The following is a 22,177-nucleotide window of genomic DNA, read 5'->3' as shown; positions in this document are numbered from 1 at the left end:
AGAGAAGACCGATCTAGTAACCAATCAAATTTGATTTTAAGAAAGATAATTTAATCACAAAACAAATAGAAAATTTATTAAAATTAGTATAATTTGAAAATAACCATGAACTCATTTCGATAGGCAATTTATAATAGAGATGTTCGTTAATCAACAATATTTGATCAGAAGATATGTCTCATCTGGTTATCAGATGGGTGAAGGTCGAACCCCAAGGACTCTTAGACTAAAATATGTTGTTGTAAATAAGACTTATTTTTTAAAGTATTTTAAATTAATATCTATTAAGAATTTTTTTCAATAAATGTTTATTTCATAAATCAATGTATTTAATTGAATGTAGTTGCTGAGCATTTTTGTACCTTTTTAAATAAATTAAATAAATTAGAAATTTATCAAACTTTTTTTCCTGTGAGTCATTAAGTGACCACAAAATCCTTAGTGTACATTTAGTATAAGAGAACATGCGAAAAAAACAGTCACAAGTGTTATGGACTTCGTTAAGAGATATAACTATTTTCGTCGGGTGATTCGACGCCTTTCGAGTGTTGTAGTTATACAAGTAATATTCAATCAGAACAGAAGCATCCTTGACGAGCATTATGCTTGATCCAGTACAAATACTTCGTGACCCTGGTATACACACCGGGGTAGCCCGCACGACCGCAACCAATGCCCCAAGATACCACGCCTGAAAACAAAGAAATATTGAGCAGTTGGATGGAATTAAAATAGGTAACATGTACTTAAAGGACAATAAAATCATCCTATAGTCTATTTAACAAACTAGGAAAAACTAGTTCCCATATCTCGAGTTTTCTTAAAGCTGACTTAGATATGTGCAATGTCAAATGATAGTTATATAAAAAATGATTCGTGTCTTACCTAGCAGTTCGTATCGTTTATCTCCTCTTTCAGCCGATAGAGGGCCTCCGCTGTCTCCCTGAAGAAAACCAGATTATTGTTACATTATGGTCACCTTTTTACTGAGGTACTGTTTTTTTTTAATCAAAGACACTTTAAACACAAGCATTTTCCGAAAACTACAGAAAAAATCTCATCAAAATCTGATCAGTAAGTAAGGCAAAAATAGAGTAAAAAAACAAACATCGATTTCCCTTTCCAATTACCTGACACGTATCTTTCTGTCCCTTGTCTGGGAAGCCTGCACAGAGCATGCTGTCAGCTATCATTGACGTTTCGTACTTGGTGTTCCTACACTCCTCATTGCTTAGCACTGGTAGTTCTACATCTAGAAGATAGCAGGAGTGGTTCTTCTGTTCACCTATAGAGCCCCAGCCAACCGCTATAGCTTTAACACCCACATAGGTGTTTTCTGAAAAATGGTTTTACATAAAACATGAATAATAATATTAAAAGAATGATTGCTTGATAAGGATTAAATCAAAAACTGTTAGACCCTTTTCATTAACGACATAACATGTATATTTGTCTATCTATCAATTCAAGTGGAACTGCCTTTGAATAATAATAATGAACTTAGTTAATGTGCGTAAATATAATTTCTTACAACATTTTATGTATTATAATTAAATCTACTATTAAAATTAAAATCAACGAAGAATACAAAAATAGTCATAATTAAGCAAATGATTAATTTAATTTATTCATTATTCCATGTATTTTACCATATTTTAGATAAGAGTTTAATGATGACCAGTAGCATACCGTATTTGTTAAACTAAATCCAGTTCCATTTTTAAATTAATACCACTTTAAATCAATTAATCAAAAAGAAATGACACGAATAGTCTAGAATGTACATTGAGAAACATAAAATCGTAGATTCCAATAAATTATTCAATAAAATAACTATTAAATTTAAACCGTTAAACACTCTTCAGGAACATTAGAGTTGTTTATACATTTTAGTATACACATACGTACATTTTAGTAGAATAGTATTATTATCCTTTAAGCAAACATTCTTCTCATATTGTGAGTTAATTAAAAAGTTAGGAACGCAAGAAACGAAGACGAAAATAGGTGAATGAATGATTTAAAAAGACCATAGGTACTTTAAGAATTGTACAAGTTTTTATTCACATAGATAAATATATAACAAAGATTGCCAAAATTTATTTGTGTTTAAATTGTGAACTCTTAACTTTATTTCCTGCCATCGTGACAGAAAGTGGCCCAGGTAGACCCTCTAGAGTCGTCTACCTTTGGAAATCGCAGCTTTATAAAAATTTAATTGACTTTTACTAACCATCATTATGCGGCAGACAAACAGGTTTGATAGTGTCACTGATAGTCACACGATCTGATAGTCGCAGTAGCGCAATGTCATCTTTGAACGTGACATAGGTGAAGTTGTGAGCAATCACTTCTATAACGTAACGTGTCTCCGGCCGATGAGTCTCGTTACACCGGTTGTGCTCCCCCAATGTCACTTTGATCATAAACCACATCAAGCTGCAACCAAATGTTGATAGGACTTAAAAATATTATAATTGAGGTTTGTCTATGTATAAATTAAATCTAATGTAAACTGTATTTAGATTTCTATTCTTTTTGCTATTTATCAAACTTTATCAATTCAGTTTGATACCAATTGGTTTCTGATGTACCAAATGTACCTCCTCTAATCTAACTCCAAAATATGTAAAATGTCTGATAGAGCTCTGTCTTGTAGAATAAATTGTTGTTGATACTTTCGCATAGTTACAAGTAAGTATAAACATCTCAAACTTACCCTTTAACACAATGTGCTGCAGTAAGTACATATCGATCATTAATCACCATACCACCGCAATAGAACTTGTTGAAGTAAGTTAGTCGTGCCACCCACGGGAACTCGTTCACATTCGTCTCCTCGCCACCGAGGATACGGGATGCTTCATTACGTTCACCACAACCTTATAAAGCAAAACATTGATCATCGTCAACATCGTTTTCGCCGTATTCAACGTCATCAACAAAAGGTGAACAGACCTGAACATATACGTTCAGAAAAATCGGATTCGAAAATCGAAAACACATTTGTAAATGGCGGATATCGGGCGGTTAACAACTGCGCACCGACGCTCTATATTCTATATATTATTTGATAGATGATAAGACGAAATTAAATCATAATTAAAGCATAAGCAGTAAACCGACTGATTTAAGCAGTCCGTGTTTATTGGCCGTCACTTTAAATACTATTAAAACATTCAAATACTTACGACAATTGCAGCCATATCTCTCTGCATATGGGTCGTGTTCGCTTGCCCTTGGATCATCGCCTTTTACCTTTTTATTAAAACACCTTATTTTATAAAACCAGTTCGTGATATACCCGATCTGAACCGCTTAATAAATTAGAACCTAAATTTCTCATTATCATTGCCAGATTTCATATAAAAATAAACGTATAGGTACTAAATTTTTGTTTCTTCAACCATAATGAGGTACCGAATTAATTTTGGTATAAAAAATAAATCCGGTATTTCGTAATTTATGATATCAATATCATTTATTAATTTAATAAAAACTAAATTAGACTAATAAAAATAATAATTTGCTATGAAAAATAATCTATGGTCTGGTGCATAATTTTATAAATCAGTCAAAACGCATAAATTCGTATCCAATTAATCTAAAATAATAAAAATCTACCAGTATTTTTATAGCCTAATCTACAATAGAGAAGTAAAAAACAATCTTCTAAAAATAATCAGTAAAACAAAAAACTTAATCATCACATACTTAAATTAAAATAAAAAAATACGTATAACAAAAAAAAACTTACCAAACAATTCGCCAGCACTGCACACAAAACTAAAACAATTGGAATGTTACACATTTTAAATTACCAACATAACAATATTAATTAAATATTGAAATATATTGGAATATCTGACTGGAGAATCTAGGTTTAAGACGTGAATACTACTCGCGGTTCAACGGGAACCTAAGAACAGGAATGAGGACGATGCACCCGCAAGTCTTACCTTTACATCTATGTATAGTACTTCATCTAGGGTTAACACCTGTTCGGATTTGACCCGAACTCTAACATGAGTATATTCGGGACACAGGTTTCACAATTATGTATTCGGGTCAGAGTGTAAATGTAAAACAAGTCACTGTCGTTTTTTCGTCGACTTTCAAGGAATCCAGATTTGACATATGTCACTGGTCGACGTTTTGTTTTTTGTCTGCACTGTTTGGGTCCACGTGTGTTGAAAATTGGCAGCCCTACCTCCATCTCTATTATTGTAAATCCAAACCTATCAAGTCTTACCAGCTTACCTTTATTACCTAAGCGAACGTGTTTTGAAGATTACTTCTTGTATATTTATAAATTTATTCACCTATTAAAATATGAATTTATAATTATCATTACATACAGTAGGAATCATATTTTTGGTCAGAGGATTTATTTTTGCATAAAATTTAAAGTTAATAAAATATTTTTACACAAAATAAAACAACTCAATAGTTAAAACTGCCTTAAATTCTTTGATCTATTTAATTGCATCGTTTACTTTAAAAGCTTAAATTGAAAAAAAAATCATACATAATTGAAGATTAGATATTAAGACTAAGATAAACTTCTTAATTCAATACTTAATAATCAACTGCACAGAAAATAATGTTGCTATCCGATGTTCTCGTGTAATTCCACTGCCTTTACATTTGTTTTGACACATTTTACAATATATATTTGTACATGTCAAAATCCACAGAGTAAACCTTTCAACGAGTGTTAAACAATCATTTATATTAGAACCCAGTAGTTAATATGCGCAATAACATCCGTCTTGTGTATTATCTTTTATCCAATCTAGATATTTATTGACTCTTGTGTACACTCCAGGGAACCCTTTTCTTGCACATCCATAGCCCCACGACACGATACCTGAAATCAAAGAGGTCAAGTACTGTCAAATCAAAAATCAGAAAAAAAAACTCTACGTAAATATTATTGGTCGCGGAGATGCAGATTTAAAAATAATTCTTACCTATTAATTCGTATGCATGCTCTACATTTTCCGCCACTAAAGGTCCACCGCTGTCACCCTAATAAATAAGTAAATATAATTAAACATATTTACAACATGTAACATAGCTACTTAGTTTAAAGTTCAGAATCGTACCAGAATTTAACTTCTTGGTGCGTAGAAAAATCTCAATAAATCATAACTCTAAATAGAAAACCGCTTAACTAGATGGAACCTCGTAATAAAATGTGAAATAGTGTATTTTTTACATTGTTATACAAATTTAAGTCATCAAATTAAGATGAAGGTTTGGTATATTAACTTATTGATATATATTTCCGATAAAACAATAAAAAAATATAAGCGTAACTGAATTATATTTGAAGTGTATCAAATTCAATACACATATGATTTATAATGCTCTAGAATAAATTTTATATCGTTACGTAAAACGGCACGTTTATATACAAACGGTAAAGAGCTAGTAAATATATATTAGAGATATGAATACATAATATAATGTAATATAATTACGATACTTACGGTACAAGCGTCTTTATGTGCGGTGGCAGGAAAACCGGCACACATCATTACATCTCTGATCTTAGATTCATTATAGTTGGTGTTCTGACACTCCTCGTTACTGAGAACTGGTAGTTGAGCCTCCAGCAGTGTACACGACCAGTTGCCCGTCTCTGCTTTAGCCCCCCATCCTGCGACTGTCGCTAATGTGCCGTGGTAATGATCACCTGTTATATATACAATGTTGTTATAACTGATTAATATAATAAACATTACTGAACTCGTATCAAAACTATGGTAGAGCAAGTAACAACTATTACATCCCAAATAGATCTACTGGAGGTAGAGTTCTCGTTACCTCAAAAAATAAGAGTCAATTGAAGGATTCTTACTTCTTTGCTAGCTCTGGTAGAGGAAGTCTGTTGCACCTCCTTCTCCAGACCAAGCCATTTTAGCTTCATAACACATAAACTTTTCGTTTACCTTCCAAACTCTTTTTTTTTCACAAATTCTTCTCTTTGATTTAGAGTAACTATAAAGTATACTGAGGTGATTACTTCACAATAGCTGATTACTTTACTTTTAAAAAGAAAACTATCTCACGATTTAAGTACTATTTTGCTCGTCAGAAGAATGGGAATGTTGCAATTTTGCAAGATAAGAACTAAAAAGCATGAATTGACAAAGAAAATGAACGTCATCGACGTCCATTAACCTTTATCACAGGCAATCAAAAAACCCTTATTCAATTTATGAATAAAGAAAAGATCCGATTTCACAACAAATAAATTCGAAAAGTCGTTTATTTTATTTCTATATGAGGTTAAGTCCTTGATGCAAATAAGTTCAGTAAAATAATTTTATGTCTAAATCAGCAGAATCCATTAAAATATTTACAAAGATAATTTTTATTTAATTTAAACCATAAAATTGAAAGGGAATAGATATAATATGGTACATGTTATTATTTCTCATTACTTTTCTATCGTTTTCGTTGTTATAATAATATTTATTTCATAATCTTCGTATCTCACATAAATTTAAATCATATTCATACAAAAAAAGACGATGGTTTTTCCATTCGTGTCCAATGTTAAAAGGTACTGTCGACTAAATTGTATGGCGACTTTTGTTCTCTATTTTGCTTCGTTAATAAAACTTCTTTAGTCATATCGTAAATAAGGTATTGCGTTTTTCTTATTACGTCTTAATATTCTTTTATCAATATCCAAAAGCGATCGAAGTAAAATATTGCCCATGAAAATGGTATTCGACCGTAATATTTTTTTTGACAATAAAGGAACATTTTTACATCTAAATTAAATATTTTACGATTCCGAAACTCAAAACGGATTTTTACGTGTAAAAATAGATTATATATTCAATTTGATTAATTAATCTATACATTTGATTTCTTTTGCTCGGTAATATAGATTAAAAACTTCTATAACAATGGCTCTTGTTAGAATAGTATGAACACATATAAAGAACAGAGGGCCTAGCATGAATTTCGTAATAACGTAGCACCACTACCGGGCGTAAAGTACACGAACAAATCTCATACAAATTTTAACAAATTTTGTACTTGTCGATAACGTTACGAAGATACGTTTCGCAAATATTCGTGCTAGCCCCTCTAAATATTACGTGGCAAGGAAAGCTAACATTGGTATGGTATGACACCTGACAAGCTAGCATTGAGCCTAGCATAACTGACAGAAGTGACTATAGAGTAACAGCCGTTGCCAAACCAATAGCTATCACTTTCTCTCCCAGCACTAATAAGTGACAAAACCTCAGACTTACTTGGAACAGTAGGTAAGCAGACTGGTCTGATAGCATGTGAGTACTTCACAGGTTCATTGAGCTGCAGCAAGGAGATGTCATTTGTGAGGTCTGTTAGCGTGAAGTTGTGTACAATCATCTTCACGATGTATCGAGTCTCAGGCCGAGACTCGTACAAACAGCGATCATGTTCGCCGAACGTTACACGGAACAAGAACCACATAAAACTGAAAAGAGAAATACTAAGTTAAAATAATTATACGAATGGCCAACAGAAAACAGCTACAGATAGGACAGTACTATAGCAATATAAGACATACGATAGGTAAGGCGTTAAGCAGTCGGCAGCTGCTCTTTGTAATCTATTAAAAATGACTTTCAAATACCCCTTAACGCAATGTGCTGCAGACACGACGTATTTATCATTGATGAGGGAAGCGCCACAACCGAAGGACTTGTAGTAAATGAGACGAGCAATCCAAGGAAACGCATTCACATTGGACCCTGCACCGCCAACCACTCTTGGCTCCTCGTTACGTTCACCACATCCTATTGAAACATAGAACTAGATCATCTTCGTGTAATTATCCCATTCCATGTGGTGTTGGCGCACCAAGTTTCCGTCGTCCAAATCGATTAAAAATTAAACTAGATTTTTGTAAAGTCGTTTAGAATTGGTAAAGTTCACATCAGCTTCAACTACTGCAGGAATGGCTCTCTCGACCGATGAATTATACCAACCGCACAAAAGACATGTGGGAAGTGCAAATATAATGTTTCTTTTGTAACGTTCCGACGGGTAAGTTAAGTTAATATTACCTAAGATAATAAATGACAAATGATAATAACTTACCGCAATCCATGCATGGTGGTAACTGCTGTCTTTTTAACATAGAATGTGGTGCGATGTAGGATCTGTCCGATACTTTTAAATTTGCCTAAAATTAAATAACTTCTTAAATAATATTTTTATAAAAAGCGGTTCAATTATTTACTAACAACAAGGTTATTGTGACCCAGTATCTAAAGTAAAAAATCAATATTTTATTTTTTGGAATATTGAAACCTTTTTAAATAAAATCTGAAAATTATTTATTTTAACAAATAAAACATATTCTACAAGTAGACAAAACGGTGTCTCTATATTACAAAAACATAAACAAATACTATATTAACGTACTTATGGATTTATTGTATGACAAAATATTTAATCCAACAATTTACATATTAGGCAGTGTTTATTTACACAAAACTTTATTTAAATAAACGAAACTTTTGACGTGAATACTACAGCTATTTCATGTTTACCGTTTTACTAACAAAGACCAATGGAATAGAATACCAAATAAGTACTAAACACACACTAACATAAAAATAAACGAAATCCGACTTACCTTACTCAGTGTGTTTCCGACTCCGATAGAAACGCACAGAAAATATATTAAATACCACAGAATTCTTTTCATTTTAATGTTTTAACAGAACAACAGTATTTAATAACTCAAAATAATAGCTACGTTTTATTTATTGATACGTTATTACTGTATTCCTTACTTAGATACACTAACTAATAACATGAAATTCGACGTGCTTATGAGGTTTGGGTACCCTAAAATGTAGCACTTATAAAAAGATACCGAAAAACAGGTTGAGACGAGATGAAATTTATCACATCTATGTATTTTATGATTTCAATTTTCTGATACGTTTGATTAAGCAGACGAATTGTTTATAATTATGTTTGATTTTAAAACGCTACTTATGAGAAAGCACCGTTTTAGGCGTCTATTGGAGGTAGTATGGGCGATGTATTTGGCAATGACCTCAGGGATCAATGACCTATCTGTCATAATCGGTATTTTGATTCTTATAACCTAAGACATAAGGACTATTCGTTATTTTATTATTTCGATAAAGCCCACGCTACTTGTTAATAATTAATGTTTGTCGACAATTATTTAATGAGTTAAAAATGTTTTGGCATTTTATTTCAATCTGCGGAATAATATATCACAATAGTAATAGACATTAATCATATTCCTCACCTAATATTACATTATTAAATGAATTATTAAATATGCAAATTATTAGCTCCGGGACTCCATAGCATAGTGGTTATAGTAATTGTAATATGTTAAATAATGGGTTCGATTTTCATCCGAAACAAAAGACGTTTTGTGTTTTTTTTTAGTTTAAAAATAGTTAAGAAAACTTTATTTTAATATCTTATTGGTGCCTAGTAATGAAAGAATAATATAATTTTTTTTATGTTACAAGGTGGCAAACGGTCACATGAATTCGCCGAAATGGCGAAGCGACCGCTGTCCATAGACATTCGCAATTGCAGAGGCGTTGCCTGCCCTCAATCGACGAAGGAGAAGACGCATAAAAAGAGAATATTTAACTTCCCTATGCATCTCCTCCTCCATCAAATCCACCTCCCCTTCCCATCCTTTCCTTATAAGCAAAGGGTAGGAATGGTAGTAATTTATCTTAGGACTAAAGTTAAAACTTATGTAAAAGTCATACGTTCAATATTTATTTATGTATGTTTCTTATTATTTATACCTTAGCCTTCGATGGATTTGGTATCCAATTTCTTTTCTCTTGATAATATTTTCTTTCTTCGGGATATATGTACCTTTTCTCTTGTTTTGACAATGTTCCCCAAATGTCATAGTTACCGTCACCAAACATCTTACTTTTCCACACTGATATTATAAATGCGAATGTTTGGATGTATGTATGGATGGATGGATGTTTGTTAGAAGGTAAACGGCCAAAACGGCTGCATGAATCTTGATGAAATCTGGTATAGATGTAGAACACAGTCTGGAAGAACACATAGGTTACTTACGATCCCGAAAATGTGTACGGTTCCCATGCGTTATTTGATTGAAATATTTACTCGATAACACCACAACGGGTCACAACATCCTATTGAAATTTGGCACAGATATAGAACATAGTCTCGAGTAACTTAAGAGGTATTTTCACCCTTTTTTAATTCTACGTAGGCGAAATCGGTTAAAAGCTAATTTAAAATATTAATTATTATTTATATAAAAATATGGTATCAATGAGAGACACAATATATTAAAATACTTTATTTGTATATATAATTCTATATCGTAAACATTTATACGAAGTAAACTTAATGTTAAATATGGCAATAATACCTATATTTCATCGAAAGTAAAATAGCAACTTCAGTTATCCATGATTAACTGATAATTTTGGTTCGGAGAGCGTTCCAATCTTTTTGGCCACTGGCCTTGAGCTGCGCGCTGCGCAGTGCCCTCCACCGACGACCTTTACGCCCCGCTATACCTAAAATCGGTTCTGCGCAACGACTCGTGCGATGTTCGGAGCTGTCAATGTTTGACATGTGTCATACATTAGACAGAAATGATTGTTTGGAACATCGAAATAAAAACGATGGGGTCCACTATTAATTAAAAGAAGAAGAAGAAGATTGTTTGGAAATTCCATCGAAATAAATAAAGTATTACGTTCGTTTAATTTTAAATATCACATTATAGAAATTATATTTAATATATATACTCTAAAATTATAAGAAAATAATTATATACTAAATTATTAATATTCAAATTTCTAATAATTACAAATATATTTTATTATTTTTATTTATCTTTTTATACATGGCATTTAATATCTATTTTTAATAATACATAGTTATTATTTAGTATTAATAATACATTACTTATATATTTTAACTTGTACAATAACATGCGTCTTGAGTATTTTCTTTGATCCAGTCAATATAATTTGTGACTCGTGTATAAACGCCCGGATAACCGACTCTTGCGCACCCGTTACCCCAAGACACAACACCTGTGGATACATTAATCATTTATGTTAAACATAACTTAATTTATTCAAATAACATAACATAAATAATCAAAAGAATTAAAGAGATCCGTTTAAAATTACTCATTTTTGATCTCTTTGTAAATTATTTCTGGGTTACAAGACGCGTGTTTCACGGCTAACGTCGCCATGGAAATAGGAATAGGATAATAGCGGAATTCTTTACCTATCAGCTCATAACGTTGATCTTGCTTTCTCTCTGTAACAAGAGGACCGCCACTGTCGCCCTGAAAATCAATAAAAAATGTAAAATATTATGTATCTAACATTTTTAATACTCAGTTATTCAATAAGATGCATTCAGTTTTTTCAACTAAAATCAAACTATTTCAAATTAATTTTGTTTTACAAAGCTGGAGGTAGAGTTAGGCTGTGACGTTTGAAAGGTTGTAAAATTTTAAATCGCCGCAATCCTAACTCGGGCAAATTTATTAAAAAAGCAGAAAAAAACAGAATTAACTTTTTTCTGTACTATAGCAATAATCGACTATTATTATCGATTTTATAAGATTTTTCATTAAAATATCTCAAAATCACACCTGACAAGAGTCCTTTTGTCCAGTCTTCGGATAGCCGGCACACAACATGTTATTTGTTATCATAGATGGCGTGTATTTCGTTTTGCGACATTCCTCGTTGCTAAGAACTGGCACTTCTACCTCTTGCAGTGTACAAGATACTTTCCCTTCTTCGCTAAGAGTTCCCCAACCTGAAGCTACGGCCTTTACACCAACGTATAGTAGAGCTAGAAATAAAATAAATATTAATAAATAACTCGGTATCGGTAACTTCATTAATGTTTAAGTAACATTTACACTGATGATCTTTATTCCGGTTAATTTTTTATTTCCATATTGTCATTATTTTGTATTTTTTCTATAATGAATCAAAAACTTTCGTTAGCTATTATCAAAGTTGTTATTGCCAAGCTAATCACGAACTAGGGTGTTTCTAAAGCTTGTTTAAATCTTACTTTCATTAATTCGATAGAATTGTAAATGCCAGCAAAGTTTCTTCGATGACGCAGAATTTTGTTAGGCAAATAACTCTTCACATACCATCTAATTTAAATTTCAAGTACTTCGTGGAACAAAGACCTATGCAGGTCTACTAAACAGTTATTGTCTAGTATACTAAAAGTAGTAGAGTCTAGTAATGGTGATAATGTTTTCCGTATCATTCAGACTTATGGTAGAGATAAAAAAAAGAAATATATATTCGATCATTATTTATATAACATCATAAATATTATTATTTGATCGAAATATTATTTGTTATAACATCATACTTACTAAAACTTAAGTTACGAAAATCTATGTAAATTGAGTACTACTTTTACATAGGAAACACTCTTTTGGTACGTCACTTACTCTTGTCAGTTGGCAAACAGATGGGCTTGATAGCGTCAGACATTGGCACACGTTCGTTTAGTCTGAGCAGGGCGATGTCGTTGTCGAAGTTGGTGAGACTGAACTTGTTGGAGATGACACGGATCACGAACCTCGTCTCGGGCCGCACGGTCGCGTTACACCGGTTGTGTTCGCCGAATGTCACCTTTATCATGAACCACATAAACCTGAAAATAATGTATTATTTAGCTCAATATATAGAATTCTAGCTCTAGCTATCTCAAGTTACTCCGTCCACGCGGAATTAAAAAAAACTTAATTAGTAACCTAATGTGTTCTTCCAGACTATGTTCTATATTTATGTCAAATTTCAACGAGATCCGACTAACTGTTCTGGAGGTACCTAGTAACAAATATCCATCAATAAACATTCGCATTTGTACTATTAGTAATTGGTAACGAATTTCCTAATTAATTTTATAAAATGTTAAATAGCGCCATCTATTGAAATTATTAGGTAAAAGTTTCGTTCATCGACGAAAGAGTAAAAAATTGTACGAGAAGTACCAATCCCAAACAAATCTATTATATATTGTACAGGTAAACTATATTATTTAGAAAATTAAACGCCTAATTTCTAACGTTTCATATCGCGATGATATATTTAATCTCTAACTCCTATTATTTCGAGATACGTGGAACAAATTGAGAAATATGTACAAGACTAATTGTCCATTAAATTACATAACAATATACTTCCGTTATTGTGTTATTAAGCAAGCCAAGTTTGTATTGAGCGAAAGTGACACAACATTTTCGTCGGTCTGCGGACATGCATACTATTAATGACCCATCATTTACGCTTTCACTTACTGTTTTTTGCGTCTTTAATTTTGTCTCGCCTCTAGTGAAGAGCGTTTTTCCTTATTACAAGCAAATTGTTCGAAATTCTAGGTAATGTTAAAACGTCCATAACGGTAAAATAAACAATCACCAAAAAAACCAGGACAGTCGAAGTTAAAAATCAACTTTTTCATTTTTGGTTTGATTTTTTTGCCGTCGTAGTAACAATGTAATAACATCGATTAAGTAGCTAATTATTTAGTAGGCGTGTTTCAGGAAACAAGAAATCAAAACAGTTTGTGGGTAGAGTCATGCCAACTTCTTTGTCCCTCCTTGTTCTTGTTTGTGTCAAACGGGCCTACTACAATGTGCCGACTCTATAATACTTAAAATGTATATTTGTTAAGGATAATGAACTTTTAAGTTGGGAGCCCGCTGCGGCCGGTTTGAAGGTGAACGCTCCGATACCGATTGGAATTTAAAAGATCGCCCCGAAATTATTTTGGGCATGTTTGCCAATTCTGCGGTTATCGGTCTTGTTTTTTTTATTGATTTACGGTTTCATTTGTTATTTAAATTTACCTGCATTTGCGGTTTTATCAAAACGCATATGTACTGTTATAAGGTTCATCGGAATGATTTGCATTTGTTTTTTTCATCAGCAAATTTTTGTTAATTTTCAATTATTTTCTTGTAACCATTCCAACTAAGTTCGAGCACAAGCTAGGAGTTCACGTCATTATTCGAAAGGAGCGATTTGAGTCCACGACCACAAAATCAGATGTCTATGCCCTTGACCGTGAGACTTGTTAGCTTCAGAATGGCGATTTGCATTTTATTTTAATTGTTTTATTTATTAACGATGTCATATCGTTTGACCTAAAGTTACGTTCATTTGCCATCGACCTAATTTTAAAACAATCAAATGTTTTTTGGAACACCACCTTGATATTCTATTTCGGCCTTGCTACCACATATTAGTGAAATCGTAATATAATGAATATGTATATATCTACAGACATGTAAATAAATATATTATGCTTCACTAGAATACTATATTTAGCTTCCTAGTTAAACAATAATCTTCAAATTTACTATGTTTTGTACCAGCTCTTGTTAAGGCAGAAAAATTGTTCAAAGAAATTCACTTTTTTCACCAACGCACACAAACACACATTCTGACAAATTAACTACACTAAGATTTAATTTTATATTAAAATGGACAAAGGCTTTGAAGAAATCTCATTTTTAAATTACACTCATGATTAGAAAGCAAACACGAAAGCACGTTGTTGACAGATAGCCAATACACCGTTAAGTTTAGTGCAAATACTTGAAAACCTCATACTAAAACGTTCACGCTTCTGTATTGATTCAAGTTACTTGAAAATTTGCCAAAGGTAGAAACTAGAAAATATGTCTGTCCAAATGTTTCGAATATTTTTTTTTTCAAAGTAGCTTTCGTGTTTTCGAAGTGTCTTTCTTCGAATATCTTTGCTTTTCGTGATTAAAAAACATTATATTAGACTGTCTTTAAAATTTATTATACTTTATTATTTACTTTTTTATTATTAAACTTCGGCATATGAAGTCTAATATTGTTGCAAAAGATATTCGTTTTTAATCATTTTAATTTCACATGTTAATAATAATAATTAACCAAAGTTATTAAGTTGTAATAAATGCTAATGGAAGCATATCTCATTTGTTTATCATGGTTTTATTTCTTCATTTAATGGGTTTTTAGTATAAATTTTCCCAATGCATGACTCATTCGGATATAAACACATGCGATACATAAGACAAACAAAGATGACTAATATTTAAGACTATTGAACTTGAACATAAGTTGATTTTCAACAGTTTGCAAAACTCATTTTAAATAAACTCTAAAGACGGTAAAAAAATATCTCAAATTCTAGTTAATTTCGCTGAGAACATCAAGTAGAGATATATATTTTGGGTCGCTTCTTTAATCTAATTATTTGTATAATACATAACGTTGACGATACCTACCCTTTAACACAATGTGCAGCTGTGAGGACATATCGATCGTTGATGAGCATACCCCCGCAATAGAATCGCTTGATGTAGATCAGCTTGGCCATCCAGGGGAACTCGTCATTGCTCGCCTCCGTCCCTCCCACGATACGGGATACTTCGTTTCTCTCGCCGCACTCTGAAATTTTAGGTTAGATGTATTTAGTACATTTGCTGCTTTACAAATTATTAAGCCATAGGAATTCTTAAAATGCTCGTAGTTAGACTTTTGAGAAGCGTCCATATTGTTTCTAAAACGTCTTCACTGATTTTGAAGTGTAAGATGACATTGAATTTGTATTATTTGTCGGTGTATATAGTAGATTTACAACAATCGTTCTTTTTGTATTTTTGGAACTGATCATTAGTTTCAAGCGTTGTACTTTGATATAATAATTTCGACCACTTTCGACATTAAGAGATAAACGAAATGTGACCAGTTGATATGTGGCCAATGTTAAAATATATTTAAATTTATTATAAAGGAAGTCAAAGCGTTCTCTCCAAATTAACATACAGTGTTTTGTTGAATTTTAAATAAGAAATCTTTCTTAAAACAGATAAGATAATGGCTGTTTTAAACGATGTTATTAGCTGACTTGACTTCTTATAACACCTGAGAATTCATTTAAAAAAATTAGTGTGATCAATACAGCAGAAATCCCACCGGGAAGACTAGCGACCTAGATTTGTCTGCATACTGGAAATTATACACCATGGAGCGTAGACCCTCTTTCCATCGCCTCTTCTATCAATTCACTTCACTTTCGTAAACTCTATTCATCTTCATGTTACAGTTAATTGTAAAATTATTAAGTATTATAATATATCAAAACTGTGTTTAAAACTTATAAAACGTTACCAACGAAAAAAGTCTCTTTTTCTAACAAAAGATTTCAACGACTTTTTTCTCTACGAAGGTGATAACTTACAGAGTTTTGCTTACAAATAACTACAACAATATTACGTTTCATATAACAAATTGCAAACTTCCATCATAATGCTATGTAATACGTGGTTCACGAAATTTATAGCCCATTGTACAATCCAATACTAGGACCGAAGACATACGACACTATAAATAAATTACGAAATATAAATGTCATACATTTACCACAAAATATCAACGCACAGATATTTTGTTAGTAACGTCTTATAACAATGAAGAGTAAATTACTTTTATTTAGTGCATTATAAACAATAATTTCAATGAATTCATTACGAGAGCTCCATACCCGCTTCGTAAGGGTATATTATCATTCAACCTTTCCCTCTCAAGATTATTGATCTATAAATACTTCATATCGTAGTAATTTAAAACATTTAAATTAACTATAATTTATTTTTATTTCATGCAATCATCAATGCAGGCAGATTTTTCACTAAAGTGAAACTCAATTTTGTCTTCTAGCTATAGAACCTTTATACAACATTTAATATGATTTACAATCCTGATACAAGTTTAAATTAACAGCTCCAAATCATTATCTAAATTCTAAACGTACACTTAAAATTGTCTAAAATCAAACCCACGTAGTATAAAGCTAATCATTAAGCAATGGTTTTGTGTTAATACATTATTTGCACTTTACTCAGCATTTAAAAGAACATCAACAATTTTAGCTCCGTGCTAAAATATTTACGCCTTTCTAAATAAACAATTAGTACACGAAACACGTTGAAACGCAAACTTAATTTTATTCTTAAAATCATCATAGCAGTAGCTATAATCATTGTGACACTGATCAGACTAAATAATATTTCATCTGTCCTAGAACTTGTTATCTCTGCTTTTTCAAAAAGAATAATTGACAATCAGTTTTTTCTAAATATTATATGGTGACAAACGGACGAGCGGCCATCTTAATTCGACGAAACATTCGAACGATAATATTCGACTGCTGTCCATGGACAACTGCAATTGCTGATGTGTTACCTACTTTTAATCAACTGATGAAAAAAAGTTACATAAACAAGATATTTTCCCTTCCTATGTGTCCCTTCCTCCTCCAAATCCATATCCCTTTCCCATCGTTTCCTTACAAGAAAAGTGTGGGAAGGGTACGTGGACTAAAATTAGGCCCACGGCATGCATCACTCATCACACGAAACACGGAATTGCTTCCACTTCACGCCTATCTTCTGTGTGAGTACGGGTGTTTCAGCTGTTCTTCCGTGATGCATACCATCTTGTTTATGAAACAGTAGTTCTAGGCTACTTTTTTACCTTATGTAAGAATGGACAAATCAAACTTTCGACTACGATAAACAAACAGAGCCATCAATTGCAATAATCAGACGCCTGTGAAACTATTACCAATTAAGATTCAGTATAACCGTTTAAATTATTCACGCACAAAACGAGAACAAACGGTACACCTGTTAAATAGTGAGTGAGTGAATAGTTAAAAACATATTAGGTTTTTTGTTTAAAGTTGAAACTTTTTCTTAGATAAATATTTATATATTTGTCTTTGCCCTTTTTATTTGCTTTTATTTTTACCAGTCTACATATGCAATAATAGTTTAGAACTCGTATTCCACCCTATTAGAGACATCTGATATATTTAAGATTAGCTGTCGCCCGCGACTCCGTCCGCGCGAAATTAAATAAAACGTAATAAGTAGCCTATGTGTTCTTCCAGACTATGTTCTACGTCTGTGCCAAATTTTATCCAAATCCGTTGAGCCGTTCCGGAGATACCTTCAAACAAACATCCATCCATCCATCTAAACATTCGCATTTACTATATTAATAAGATTTTGCAGACTTTCTCACACAGAAACACGTGGATAGCAAAATTAAAAAAAAACAAGAGCGCATTTTTTTAGGTTTCAGTTTACTCGTTGATCATTAAATCAAAACTAAACAAACTGGTCAAAAATATTTTTGATGTTATTATAACGTTGGGTTTCCTCTGTGCTAAATATGTATGAGAACAGGCGTTTTCATACAGGTGTTTCGGTGGTGGAAACTCACATTAAGTAATAAACCCAACGTTTATTATCTTATCGTTATCCTATCTCAGATGTATTTGAGTGTATGGCGTCTATCAGAGTAAATAAAAATAAGAAAAATAGATGGTATTATTATTTGATGATTTTTTTTACAAAATGTACCGTGACGCCGTTGTAAGCAGGTTTTAAGACAGGTCACACTACATCAAGAGCGGTACCCGTGCGTACCAGCGATTTTTTTTCAACTAATATCCAGTTTTTTATTTTATTCCTTTTTGATAATAAAAAAAGTTATAACATCACAAAGTTCTTGCAAAGGTGACCTAAGGTTTTTAATGCCAAAGGCTAAGATTATTTAGGAAAAAAAAATCTTCAAATAATGTCATACAATTTTGGACTTTAGTTGCTTGCTCATAAAATATGAATACAATCGAGTGTTGCTTTGTAAACAAACAACATTTGAAAGGCAAACGTTTTGTTAAATTAAAAACAATTACACGTATCAGTGTGTAACTTCATATAACTATATATTTATTACCTTCTATTAATATGAAGTCAAAAATCTTTGAGAATTTACTTTCGACTAAGCTGAATATCTTATATACGGAATAGTTATAACATTATTAGGAGCATACTTACTGCAAGTACACGATTTTTTGAGCTGATTCTTTTCCATAAGGGGAGGCCTGTTACCCCACACTCCCCCAAAGAAGTTTTTAGCTAAAACCCCTCGCCCATCTCGATCTGCTTCCTCCTTAATAAAAAAAAACAATTTCATTTTGTTAGCATTTCTATCAATATTTACGAAATGAATAAAATAAAGGAGTCTCTTAATGTCATTAGTCGGTAGCAAAAGAGAAAATTTCAATAGATAAAAAATAATCTGTCACAAACCTCGGAATTGGTGAAAGTTAAAAGCAAAGCCACTAATAAAAGAGAGCACTTCCACATCCTGGATTGATGTATACTGGCTTCAAATAAAAAGCATAGAGTTTCGATATGAAAAAAAAATAAAAAATAAACAAAATCAAATATCGAATTCAGATGTTCGCGCTCGGCTAGCGCATCGTCAGCTGTACACTTGAACTTGCCGCGCGCGCTTGACACCGGTCACACACTGAGATGCGCCAGACCCGCTGCCATTTTCCCGCCAAACCACGAACGTGATTCGCTTACGACCTCGCCACATTACCATTGCCAAAGATTTACTCACGACCAAGACCGTATGTGGCGTGTGCAGAGTTAACATGTCAATAGCTATTTAGGGACCCTAGAGAAATGACTTTAATAATTTCTTGTGATAGTTTACGTCAGTCAATCTGTAAAATATTACTTCCATGTATTTAACAAATCGTAAGAATAATGCCCTAGTAAAAACAAAATCATAAGTAATGGTCAACATCACTTCTATTTGTAATTTAATTCAATAAAAAAAATAATGCAAAGAATGTAGGCAGTTCATAAAGAAAAATAGGTGATTAAAAGCAAACATACCTCCTTTTTATGTTTTTCCTTTTTATTTAGAAAGCAATCTAAATAAACGTTAACTTAGCAAAAATAATTCATTCAAGAGACAAAAGATCCTTTAAACGTCACGCAACTCGTTAGAAGCGAAAGTAATGCTTTCCATAGAGGTTGTAATGAGCTGACATTCTCGCCTTTTAAATAATACTGCTACCTACTTTGTACCAACTAAATACTTTGACAAATACCTTGAAAATGGTACAAGCTACATACACCATCACTATTTCGCGCAGTAATATGCAAATAACAAATAGCAAATCATAATTTTGCATTATTTGCATCATCCATGTGAACTGAACGAGTAAATATTAAAAAGAAACTGCAGATAAAAGACATAGCAAACAGATGTGAACATAATCGTAACTATTTTTATTGAAAAGGCGTTATAAATTTAAAGGTTTTTTTTACCATTTATTGATGTGTTTACTAAACGTATGCTTTCGAAAATAACCCTTAGCCAATGCAAAGAATCATAATCTTAATATATATAAATCTCGTGTCACAATGTTTGTCCTCAATGGACTCCTAAACCACTTAACCGATTATAATAAAATTCGCACACCATGTGCAGTTCGATCCAACTTGAGAGATAGGATAGTTTAAATCTCAAATTTAGTCTTTTTTTTAACTGCGCGCGGACGGAGTCGCGGGCGACAGCTAGTAACTATATATTTTCCTATTTCACAATTTCCTATTGTTTCTTCAATTTCTTTTTATTTCTGTCTTACAGGGCAATATTATCTATTACATTATATAGGTACATCATAGGACTTTCAGGTAGAAAAAACAACATTTAATTTGTAAAACAATGTAATAACATCAAAACATGTAGTAAACTTTAAATTGTGACAATATACAAATAATTTAAACTAATAATATGTTTGTAAAAACTAAATTTAAACAAATTTTAATACGAAACTTATAAACGTGAGATAATCACAGTTACAGCCTAAAGAGCGACAATTTAACATTTAACATATATTATAAAATATATTCTATTACTTAAAATACTATTTGAATAACTTAAACCTAAATAAATCGTCAAAAATAACAAATATTTATTTCTTGCTAATTTTTCAAACCTGTAAAAATAATAATAATTTAATGAACCAACCATTTATGAATAAAAAAAATATGAAACTTGTGTATTTATTTTTAGACTATTTCGATTACTTGTATGATGACAGCAAATTCAAAGATAACGTCGATTATACATTATAAAATATAATATTTAAAGGTAACTTAAATAATGAGAAGTTAATGGACTCAACTAAAATTAAAACAATATACTCTATGAAAAAGAAAATGTTAGTATCTACAATAACTTAGTTTTGTTAATATATTTACACTAATTGAACACTTAAGTAGTTCCTCAGTTACTTACATACTATTGGTAATCTGCACCACCGGCCTGAACCTTAACTATCAAAAACTTATAAATACTTACGGCAAAATATGATACTTAATTATAACATAAACTAAAAATATATATTTGATATACTTAATAATAAAGAGGAATTTGATTGTATGTTTGCATTGAATCGGCTCCAAAACTACTAAACCGATTTGAAAAATTCTTTCACTGTTGGGAAGCAACACTAGTTGCATAGATTATATTTATTACTAGATTTTTTTTAATTCTGAGCGGGCGAAGTCACGAGCAACTGCTAGTTGGATAATAATATGAGTCTTTTTTATGTGTTTACTATAACTTTGAAGATGTATTCTGTTTTTATTATTTAATAAATATTTTTGCTTTCAGGTTTTTCTGAATTCAATAAGCAATTAGTTGCCATGGACTTCAACTGCGGAAGCACCCATGTAAAAAGATGTTGACATCTCTTTCAAACTTTAAAAAGAAAGAATAGTTCATTGGATTATTCTCATAATTAATAATTACTTAACAAAATAATTTTACATACGGAAAAATAAAAATATGAATCAAAAAAATTTTCAAACAATTTTAGTAGGTAGCCAAATATAAAAATTAAATACAAATAAAATATCATCACAGAACTATAGATGTGGAATATTCAAAGGTTTTAACAAGTCTAGATTAAATATTTTAAATTATAATATTAAACATTATTAAATCATGATCGATCACAAAAGGTTTAACACTAACATTTAATTCTAAAATCTTTTATACAAAGATATACCTAAATATATTTAAATACCACTATTAAGTCATGGCATATTTTGATCGATTCGAGATCATTTTATTAACGTCTACATCTAAACATATAACTGTATAATGATTAATTTTTATAATAAAAATTATATTTTTACAGTTAATATACTTATTTACATAAT

At 31.6% G+C, this 22,177-nt stretch overlaps 2 protein-coding genes across 2 annotated transcripts; both read right to left on the bottom strand.

The window, feature by feature from the left end:
- Window positions 1–320: 320 nt before the first annotated feature.
- Window positions 321–9,956, bottom strand: LOC106711402 (polyserase-2). Its single transcript, XM_045679482.1, has 14 exons — window positions 9,828–9,956; window positions 8,113–8,197; window positions 7,646–7,808; window positions 7,281–7,486; window positions 5,496–5,701; window positions 4,974–5,031; window positions 4,760–4,870; window positions 3,758–3,774; window positions 3,192–3,258; window positions 2,720–2,882; window positions 2,234–2,439; window positions 1,131–1,336; window positions 886–943; window positions 321–691 (listed from the first exon to the last, which is right to left on the bottom strand). The coding sequence occupies exons 1-14, from the start codon at window positions 9,954–9,956 to the stop codon at window positions 570–572; spliced, it is 1,797 nt and encodes a 598-aa protein (XP_045535438.1). The 3' UTR covers window positions 321–569.
- Window positions 9,957–10,992: 1,036 nt separating this feature from the next.
- LOC106711502 (trypsin-7) lies at window positions 10,993–19,444 on the bottom strand. Its single transcript, XM_014503821.2, has 7 exons — window positions 19,235–19,444; window positions 18,980–19,094; window positions 15,359–15,521; window positions 12,521–12,726; window positions 11,690–11,895; window positions 11,317–11,377; window positions 10,993–11,114 (listed from the first exon to the last, which is right to left on the bottom strand). Exons 1-7 carry the CDS (start codon window positions 19,289–19,291, stop codon window positions 10,993–10,995), a joined length of 930 nt encoding a protein of 309 aa, XP_014359307.2. The 5' UTR covers window positions 19,292–19,444.
- Between the last annotated feature and the right edge of the window lie 2,733 nt (window positions 19,445–22,177).

This window comes from Papilio machaon, chromosome 9, assembly GCF_912999745.1.
Source record: "Papilio machaon chromosome 9, ilPapMach1.1, whole genome shotgun sequence".
Lineage (NCBI taxonomy): Eukaryota > Metazoa > Arthropoda > Insecta > Lepidoptera > Papilionidae > Papilio > Papilio machaon.
The sequence above is the reverse complement of the archived record's forward strand: the minus strand, read 5'-3'. Positions and strand labels throughout refer to the sequence as shown.

Coding starts and splice junctions, on each gene's coding strand:
- LOC106711402 (XM_045679482.1), bottom strand. CDS start 9,956: ATGTTTGGTGACGGTAACTATGACATTTGGGGAACATTGTCAAAACAA. Junction 7,487..7,645: donor GCAGCACATTGCGTTAAGGG/GTATTTGAAAGT, acceptor TTCTCTTTTCAG/TTTTATGTGGTTCTTGTTCC. Junction 1,337..2,233: donor TTGTCTGCCGCATAATGATG/GTTAGTAAAAGT, acceptor ACCATTTTTCAG/AAAACACCTATGTGGGTGTT.
- LOC106711502 (XM_014503821.2), bottom strand. CDS start 19,291: ATGTGGAAGTGCTCTCTTTTATTAGTGGCTTTGCTTTTAACTTTCACC. Junction 19,095..19,234: donor TAACTTTCACCAATTCCGAG/GTTTGTGACAGA, acceptor TTTTTTATTAAG/GAGGAAGCAGATCGAGATGG. Junction 11,115..11,316: donor TCAACGTTATGAGCTGATAG/GTAAAGAATTCC, acceptor ATGTATCCACAG/GTGTTGTGTCTTGGGGTAAC.